The sequence below is a fragment of the Orbicella franksi genome, chromosome 10, assembly GCF_964199315.1.
Source record: "Orbicella franksi chromosome 10, jaOrbFran1.1, whole genome shotgun sequence".
Lineage (NCBI taxonomy): Eukaryota > Metazoa > Cnidaria > Anthozoa > Scleractinia > Merulinidae > Orbicella > Orbicella franksi.
This window is the reverse complement of record NC_138154.1, coordinates 6,657,186-6,667,587: the sequence shown is the minus strand read 5'-3', so window position 1 is coordinate 6,667,587 and position 10,402 is coordinate 6,657,186. Positions and strand designations below refer to the sequence as shown.

Here is a 10,402-nt window from a genome sequence, read left to right as displayed (position 1 = left end):
ATACTCAACTGCGCAGGCTTCGAGTCTTATGTCCGAGAAAATTTTGGATTTTTCGCCCTACAGAGAAGAATAGTGTGCTGTCTTGCTAATGCTCGACAGCAACAAACTAGTTAACCAAAAATTCCTTGAAATACCTGAAAGAGGTTGTCCATCAAGTTTCAGATTAAACTCTAGCACATCTGATCGTGAAATATCTTGATGCAAACTGGTTTGCCTTATCTGCCAGATTAGTGCCATCTTGAGGCTGATCCCATAACCTCTCAGTTCTGCAGCAAGTGGCTCCAGTTTGAAACATTTCTTGTCACCGAAAAGGCAAGATCTTTCTGGGCTCCAATCTGATTAGTGGTTAGCAGGAGTCCCACATCAGTAGATTTCTTTTTAAAAGTAGAGAAAAATGAACAACTTTGAGTTATCTATTTAGGTGCTCAACTACAGTCACACATTCCACTTGCCAAAAATATTAAACAAAATATGGCACAACTTTTTAAGCCAATACCATATTGGCATAGAGGAAAACTTCTGCATAAAGTAAATGATTCAACAATGTGCAGTAAACACTGAAGGCATTAACATTGCTTTGAGTTATTTTTTTTTTGTGATTTGCATCGTAATATCATGCAGAAAATCGCTTTACAGAATCCTTAGAGAATAAAAAGTAACTTTCACCTGGGATTTGGGCAAATGAAAGGATCAAAGTGATACCCATTGCAAATTCCTACCCTTTTATATTTCTCCACCCCACTTCCCTCCAAGTCTTCCCTGAGTGCACAGACAAAAGATTTCTGGACTGTCAACAAATAAAAAAAAGCTTGTAAAAATAAAACTTACCCTGCTACGACCAATATTGAGAAAATTCAGAAGCATTTGCCCCAATTGATTTGGAAGTTTCATGGCCAACTTCACGTACAACTGAAGCCAGTGGGGAACTTGTAGCGATTCCAAATACCTCGTATCTATATCTTCACATAAAATTGTACCAAATGCCTTTTTAATTCCCTGTTACTTGGCAACTGTTTCCAAAGCAGTCGATATCACCTCACGTACAAAATTTTGGTTATCCTTGGTGCAGTGTAGCAACCCATAACCAAAGACCTTCCCAAGATCAGGCACACAAGAAGTCAGTTCTTGCTGTAACACGGCTAAACATTCATTTGCAACTAATCCCGCTCGCTTCATTTTCAGCCAAGGATCCATTTGGCACATTTCAAACTCTTTTAAGACTTCGAACAGTTGCTTCATAGCCAGACTCGATTCAATGTTGCATGGCTTTATCACTTTGGGAAGTGTATCTTCTGGTGAAGTTGGCGGCGTTTCGGGCAAGATGGCGGGAATCTCACTTCTTCCTGCCATTTCATCGATTGGAGTAGAATTGATCAAATCTTTGATAATTTTGAATTCCAATGAACCGATTACTTTATTGTCTTGTGGGTTTTTCCCTCGTACTGCTTTAGCAAGAATGCCAAAAGGAGTGGAAACGACCACCGTATCTTTCTTCCTTCCCGAGCCAAACCACAATGGATGGACCTTGGTGCCATTGTTATTGACTAGGTCGTGGGTCGATACTTCGACAATATCACCGATAAACGGGGTCACTGTGCTTGATATAGTACTATGACCATTCACTCGAAACAGTATACCAGCTTGTAGTATTAGTGAGCGAAGGTCCGAACACTTGTTTGAGACAAAGAGAATATGGACCTGGTTCACATGCCGCCATTCTCTCCGGCTCTCAACCTTCTTTGAATTTCATGCAATGTCGAATGTTATTTTCGCTGCCATAATAATAATTAACCATCTGCACTGCACGAGCATCTTCTACAATGTCAAAATTGTCTGGTCTTCTTCTCTAACTCTGGTCGTGAGATGCGTGACGACTAAATTACCGCAAAGTACACATGATGATAGATTTTTTAATCTCATAAACAGAACTCACCGGAAATTAGAACCCATACCCTGCTGCGAATTTCAGAATCGCATGAATCTCGTAGTGCAATGTAACTTAAATATAAACCATCAACTTGAATTGTGTTCATGGCAGAAATGCATCAAAAATAAAAGTGACGTGGTTGTTAACAAATCTCAGCAATGGCATAGAGTGTAGTGTTCTTTGTGTTTTTTTAAAGAAGGGAATAACTCTTCTCTGGTGGCAGTGGTGGTGGAGTCGAGGTTGAGTGACATTGCATGATTGTCACTTTGGCTGTTCATGATGTAGTGGCGGTGAGGAGAGTTCCTCTGGTGGTGAGTTAGTGACAACATGTGATTGCGATGGTGATCCCAGCTGTTCATGATGTAGTGGTGGCGAGGAGAGTTCTTCTGGTGGTGAGTGAGTGACATCACATGATTGTGATGGTGGTTTCTGCAGTTCATGATGTGGTGGCTGTGAGGAGAGTTCTTCTGGTAGTGATGGAAACAATACAGAGTTTGTAGTAAATCTTATGGTGTCATCAGCAGAAGACTGCCTGCCAAAAAGCCTTTTAAAACAAGTTTAAGTATGAAAAAAAGATAGAGGCAATATAAAATAAAAAAGGTAGCAGGTGGCTGAAATAGAGATAAAGAGATAAGCGAGGGTGAAGAAGCAAATGGGGGGGAAATGATGGAGATAGGCCAGAAAGATGTGATGTTGGCGACGGTGGAAATAAAGATACTTGTGGATGTGCAGGCATTTTGGTGCATTTAAAAAAGGTGGACCATTCTTGATGGTGCAGTAAATAAACATGGTGGCAGGCAGCATAAACAGAAAAAAAGACATCACAGCAGGGGAAGAAAAATTCAGTCAGTGAACATAATGGAAACAAAATAGGAAAAACTAAAATCCTTGAAAGTAGTGAAAATTCAGTCATTAATGATGCTTTGAAGTGTTGTATGACTGCATCCCAGTCAATTTCTGGCATACACCCCTCCACTGTGTTGTTGTACAACGGGCATATATCTTTGACATCTCTTGGTAGCTTTACACACCATACTGCCCCAGCAGCAAATGGGCAACACATGGCAAGGCAAGGGACAACACAGCTCGGCAAAGAGATCTTGATAATTTGTTCTCTGGCTTGTAATGAACTCAATTCTCTGAAATCACAAGAATGACACATTTATATTAATAAAATAAACTTCCATTGGAAATTGGCTAGCAAATCAGTTGAAGAGAAATTTTACCAAGTATGTCCCTAAATTGTTTTTGTAGCTAAATTTGCTTCATTTCATCAATGCATGATGGCCAAATTCTTTGAAAATATTGGTCCAACATGGAATTTTTTTTTTTATCAAAACTGGCCAAATTCATTGAATTTCTTCAAAACCTGAACCAAACGTTGTGATGTTGATGTATGCTAGAAAGGGATCATCTTGCTCTCTTAAAAGATTTTATGTGAAATACTCCAACCGTCTTTGTGAAACTGTACCAAAACACTATCCTTGCTGCTATCATAAGCTCTACCATTGCTCTTTCTTTCCTACCACTGTATATTTTGTGTGGCTTGACTGGAGGCCATTGCTAAACAACAGAAATAGAGGTTAAATAAGCAAAATAAAGTACACTTTGTTCATTATTTGTGGGCAACAGAAATGATGTAGTTGTGAAAGAAAATATAAACTTTACAGTATGTAGATATCCCTTGTTGGAACACAAAACTTACAAAATTGGGTGTAGATCTTAACTATCTGTCATGTTGCACAACAAAGGCATTGTAATAACATGGGTTGCTTTCAAAGCTCTTTTTGGCCAGAAATATATTTGCATAATGGGAAATGTAGAACTACATGTGTATTATGAAATATATTACTGTAGAAAGGAAGCAGAAATGATATGGTCATGAAAAGTGATATTTGGTTGCTTGCAAAGGAGATGTGAGAGATTGTTATGCTTCCTGCTATTTTGGGAAGCTATCAAGGAACAAGAGCTTGTTGTAGTTTGCATCAGAGTGCAACCAAATTTTTCATACATTTGTTTTACTTGTTATTTGAATGTTTTATATCTGGATGACTGAGGCTCATTTATAGTGAAAATTCCTACAATAGAAACAAGTTTTACATCACTTCTCTAATACATTGAGGTATGAGTCTAAATGCTGCCTGCTTTAGTAGTGGCTTCTTCCTCTGACACAGTAACATTAATAAATACTTCCAAAGTTCACTGTTTACTGATTTTTGCACTAATTGATTTATTCCTTTCAAAAACTCCAGGGTAAAAATACCTTAAAATATACTCTTCACAGTTGTTTGGACAGCTTATGCTGATGCACTGCCATCTCTGCTGCTTTTTCTCTCTTTTGACAATGAACACAGGATTCATTCTTGTGTGGGTACTGATCTTGGTGGCACCCTATTTCACATTCATTCCTGTGGCTTTGTAAAGTTCCCAGCCTTCCAGTCTACTTGCACTTGGATTCATTAGGGCATATTATGTGGAAACCCATGATTAGAGACTAACACAAGATTGTGTACAGGTGTGGGCCTTCCCAAATTTTCCAAATATCCCCTGATCTGCAGGCAGATTGGGAATGTCGCAGACAGAGCTGTCTTAAGACAAACGTTGCACATGGTATGGTCATGCTGCATATCACAGGTTCACACCACACTTCCAAGCTGTACATTTAAAAAAAAAAAAGGAAAATTCAATATATTAGTATTGCATGCACATCTTCATCCAATATGGCGAGTGTTATAAAATGGTCCTGTTTAATAGCCTGAGTAATAGAAATAGCTAGGTCACATTACTTAAGACCTTTCTAGTAGTATACCTCAGATGGATAGACCAATTTATTCAAGACTTCATTTGCCTTAAGTTCATGAGATAAGGATGGCAGAACTGGCTTGATGAGATGCAGGTTGTGTAGGTAAATGTGGGGGAGTGTGGAGAAAAAATAAATTATACATGCATGTGTTATTGTTTTATGCCTTGTATTATTGAGTAATAAATGAGTTTTTGGGAGGGATGTGTCTGTTGTAGTGGAGTTAACTCACCGCCCAGCCATCCGGGTGATGTCGCGCTTATATAGAGAAAAAACAAAGACTTGGCTGAGAACCAATCAGGGAGCACTGTCAAACTGGTCAGACTGGTTTTGAGACCAGTTGGAGTATCAGCATTGGTTGTAACAGTATTGGCTGATGCAGGAATACTGGGAGGAGATCCTACATGTACTCTTTTAAGCTTACCAGATACAATCCCTGACCCCGTGCTAACAGTATCCACATTGGTTGCAATGAAGTCATCTGATGTACGAATACTGGGAGAAGATCCTACATGTACTTTGTTATGCTTACCAGATACAATCCCTGACCCCGTGGTAACAGTATCCACATTGGTTGCAATGAAGTTATCTGATGTAGGAATACTGGGAGAAGATCCTACATGTACTCCGTTATGCTTACCTGATACAGTCCCTGACCCCGTGGTAACAGTATCAACATTGGTTGTAACAGTGCATGTCGATGTATTTCGGGGTGGAGATCCTACTCCATTACACCTACCCGGCATAATCCCTGACCCCTTGGTAGCAATATCGGTATTGGTTGTAACAGTGTGTGTCCAAGTTTTACGGGGTGGAGATCCTACTCTATTACACCTGCCTGACACAATCCCTGACCCCGTGGTAACAGTATCAGCATTGGTTGTAACAGTGCATGTTGATGTATTTCAGGGTGGAGAACCTACTCTGTTATGCCTACCTGACAAAATTCCTGACCCTGTGGTAACAGTAACAGCATTGGTTGTAACAGTGCGTGTCCATGATTAAAGGGGTGGGGATCCTACTCTGTTAAACCAACCTGACACAATCCCTGACCTCGTGGTAACAGAATCAGCCTTGGTTGTAATGGTGTCTGCTGATGTAGGAATACTGGGTGGAGATCCTACTTTGTTATGTGTCGCGTTCCTGAACCAAGTCCTTGTTGATAAGTATCGATCCGGAGTTTGCCGTGATCAACCACACAACTTCTGTTTCTTGATTGTTGGTTTACTTGTTAAATTGAAGTATGCGGTGAGAACTAAGATTACATAAATGTGCATTACGCAACGAAATAACCAAACAAGAGAAAATGATATAAAGTGAAAGAAACAACCAAGAATGAAGAACTTACGTTATAATCCTTATAATCCTTCTAGGGCAGGTAACACAGTAAATATCTAAAATATCTCCAAAATATCTCCTCTAGCTGAATCTACACCTTGTGTACGTTTTCTCCTTCCCTGAATACAGCGATCCGGTTTCACTTAGAAAATACTATAGAGCTTACTAATAATTAACTTGATACATGCGTAATGCAAGGCTTCTTATCCGTCACACTATGCCTACCAGAGCCAACCCCTGATCTACCTGTACCTGTATCATTAGTGTGTGTCAAGGTTGGACTGGTTGGTGGCTGAGCCATTACCCTGGAAGAATTGTTATGATAACTGTTGACTCCACCTCCACTGACAGTATGGGTTGTGGAAGTATGAGTGGAGGTGGATCTATTTTTTACACCCCTTACCCTGGAAAATGTGTGCTGTCTTCCACAGATCAAGAGGCTTTACCTTGTGCTGTGCCCACTCTTTACTAACCAGAAAAGAAATGAGAATTCAAAGTAACACTTTTCAAAGTGTTATGACAATGTGAGAGATGGCTAATCAAGACAACATGCCTTAAATTCTGAATCGTTGGGCCCCTGCAGGTGCTCCTCTAACTTCAGTGCCAATACAGAAAATCTTACAGGTCAACTTTGAGGGGATTTTAAACTAAGATCCCATGTAAAATTTGCAACAGCTTTGGTCTAATATTTCATATTGCAATGGTTTAAGTGCTGGCTTGAATACAATGGAAAATTTAAGAGTGTGTGCATGAAAAAAACAGGCAGAACCAGGCAGGAGATACAGCTCAAATAACTGATTTTGCTCAAACTTGGCACAAATGTTGGGTTCGGTGAGTAAATAATTATGGCAAAAACTTAGGTCAAAATATTTTATTCCCTTCAAGTTAGGGGAAAACCCCCCCCCCCCCAAAAAAAAATGGCCATTTGTCACTAATTTATGTATATTTAATTAGCTGTCTGATTTAGTATTTCTACTACAAGAAGGGGCATGTGAAAATGAGATCCACTGGGTCATCTTCTCCTATTATCAGTCTCTAAGTGCAGATATTCATTTGAACTAGACAATTTGATTTCTGTCCATTGCTCCAACTTAAGTAAGGTGCATATTTTGTTGTGTTGTGAATAGCCTTAAATTGATGGCAAATATCTGCACTGGGCAACAGCAAATACACATTATTATAACATGGATAGTGAGAGCAATCACTAAAGTTCTCAAAAAAGCTATAAAATGTTAGGGGACTTCAATATTTTTTTCTGTGCTGGGGTACTGTTTAGATAGGACTTCACGATTTTTGGCCATTTCATTAACATCCACTAAAACACAAAAGCCATTTTTCTGTCTTAACCTAACTCAAAATCAACAAGAAATATCTACCTAGGTATTTTCCTATCAATTTGCGGTATAAATTCAGCGGTAAGGACTTGAGATATTTTTTTCATATATTTTCAGAGCTACATGTCACGATATCGAAAAAAATGCGGCAGAAGAAGATTCAATGCATTAGTTCCCTCAACTTATGTTTTCAAGGATAAAATAGAATGGGAACAAGAAATAATTACTACATACATGCAATTTTGTGCTTTTGTTTATTCTTGGATTGCAAAATGTCCAGTTTTGTGTCATCTGTTCACAGTTGCTTTGACTCGAGGTTTAAAGAGAACATCCATTGCCATCCCTCTTTCATCATCAGAGATATCAATGTTTGTTGAAACAGCTACTCAAAAGGCTGTTTAAAATCCAGGGAGAGTGATCACTGCCGTTTTAACATACAGATTGCTTTCCATGCAATCCATCACAAAACACTCTGCCGACCACTTCGCCATCTTTAACTTAGATGTTGAAAAGTCAGCAGTTATCTTGTTTAATTCAGTAGATACGTCATGTATGATGATACAAATTTTTCCACTTAATATCGTCAAAAATGGCAGAATGTTTTGTGGTGGGCTTTGAAAGAAATCTGTATGCTACAACACTTACAGCAGTCATGGCTCTTCTTGGATTTCAAACGGGTTTGGTACAACACATGGACCCCTCAATCTGGACCCCCTTTTGGACCCCATCTGGACCCCCTCTGGACCCCTCCTGAACCCCCATCTGGACCCATTCCACTCCCTCCCAAAACTTCTCAAGAAGGGTAGCGGGAGAGTAAGGCTGCTCACTAGAAAATGTGCTAATGCAAACCTAAAGCCACGATCAGTCAGCAATGCAAATTGCATTACTTTTGTGGCAAGCTCGATGTCATCTTTACCTAGAAATATTTGAAAAAGGGTTATTTCCCTATTATTAATAAGTGAACACTAGTAGTAATGTCTCTACATTTAAAGATTTAATACTGATTTTGTTATCTTCATGTACTGTAAGCATAAAATTAATATTTATTGCAAGATAAGGATCACAAAGAACTCAAATTTTAAATTGTACTATATTTTATTATCAGTAAGGGTTTTTTAAAACATTTGACAATAAAAATAAACAGTAAAATTTTGCGATGTTTCGACCGCTCTTCGGTCATTATCAAGCAAGATGTAAGAAGTAAAATTTGCATAGATATATATAGCTACAAAGAGGTAAGAATGTGTGAAAAATTATTAATGAAGTGAAAATATGTAAAAAGTATGTAAAAGAATTTACAAAGTAGTGCTTAAAACAATAAAAACATGTAAAACTAATTAATAAAAAAAAAAAGATTATTTAAAAACTTCCGCACGAATAGAGTCAGATTGTACATTGAGACTTGGTCTCAGTTCATGAATAAAAAACATTTCAAAAATAAGACAGTCAAACTTGGTTGTACATTTCTTTAAAATCGAAAAGTTATTAGTAAGATCTTTAGGGGCCAAAGAATGTTCCTCGCGAAAATGTTTTCCAATTGATGACGATGGGTTTTTGTGCTCATCGATGCGTTGGTGCAAGTGCCGGCGCGTAAAACCAACATAACCTGCATCGCACAGGTCACATTTAAAATGGTACCCAAGGGACTGTTGGTTAATGACTGGCAGCTTGACTTCACGTGATTTCAGGTCTCGCTCAATCTTGTGGCTGATGAAAACAGGTTGGATGGTGGTTGTTTTCATACTAAGATCTTTCAGTTGCGTGCGAAGAAAATCAGCTGAAGCTTGGTCTTTGAATGGTAGGACAATTCGAACGGGCTCTGGACTGTTGTTGTCAGTCGGTGAAGGAACAGGTTGTTCAGAAACTTTGATGGCAATAAAGCGTGTTATGGTTGAATTAATTAAGTCATCTGGGTATTCAAGACGGGAGAACAACAACTTGAGACAATCGCATTCTTCGGAGAAGTAGGTCCAGTTAGAAGAAAGTCGAAACACACAATCCAGCATAGTTTTTAGTCGATGAGCACATTACTAACATCTCTTCTTACAAGCTCTCCTTTTTTCAAAAGCTTGTGCTTTGTTGTGGCTTGAAGTTTGCCATTCCTAAATGTGTATCCCCGATTGATGTCAAAGCTAGCTTTGAGAAAGCTTATTGGAAACTTGAGCCAAACCTATCGGAAGATCTTCGTGACCTTACAGTGTCTACTTTATGTTCTTTGGCGTTAAATTATATTCATCGTAAAGGCCCTAAACCTCCAAACACTCTCTTAAAAGCTATTCATCAATTGAAGTAGCGTGATGACATTGTCATAACTAAACCTGACAAAGGATCTGGTGTTGTTGTCATGGACAAGGACGAATACTTGCGCTTACTAGCTGAAGCATCCATAAACAATCTCACCAAATTTAGATCGGTCAACCCGATGAGACCAAAAAGCAGCGGAAGACCACCCAAGTGCTATCACTCTCTCCTACAAAAGGAGAAGGACTTAGATTCACTTGTTCGTCGAATTCTCCCTACTGAGATTGCAGACTCTGTCCGTCCTTCGGGCTCAAGGTTAGCTCACCTTTACGGTTTACCCAAAACACACAAGGAAAAGCTAGCTATGTGACCTATCTTGTCAGCTACACAGACTTACAATTATGTGCTGGCGAAATGGTTAGATTACAAGCTTAAACCGCTTGCTATTGATCATTACACGATAACCGACACCTTCGAATTTGTGAACGAAGTCCGTTCATTGACACTCAAAGACGGTGACGTTTTGGTTTCCTATGATGTTTCCTCATTGTTCACCAATGTACCCCTTGAAGAAACAATACACATCCTTGCTGACAAAGCATTTGCTAATGACTGGTTTAATCAAACGCACCACCTTAATCTCGGCAAACAGGACCTAATCCATCTTCTAGAAGGGGCAACAAAAGATCAACCTTTCCTGTTTAACGGTCATTCTATAGACACCAATTTTCCTCCCCATGTTTGTCCATGTGCTTTCTTTCA

General features: G+C 39.0%; 1 protein-coding gene and 1 pseudogene across 1 annotated transcript; both read right to left on the bottom strand.

Moving 5' to 3' along the window:
• Nucleotides 1–723: 723 nt before the first annotated feature.
• Nucleotides 724–1,717, bottom strand: LOC145499402 (uncharacterized; annotated as a pseudogene).
• Nucleotides 1,718–8,746: 7,029 nt separating this feature from the next.
• LOC145499404 (uncharacterized) lies at nucleotides 8,747–9,937 on the bottom strand. The gene has a single exon (XM_081478917.1). The coding sequence runs from the start codon at nucleotides 9,403–9,405 to the stop codon at nucleotides 8,755–8,757; it is 651 nt and encodes a 216-aa protein (XP_081335043.1). The 5' UTR covers nucleotides 9,406–9,937; the 3' UTR covers nucleotides 8,747–8,754.
• Nucleotides 9,938–10,402: the final 465 nt, after the last annotated feature.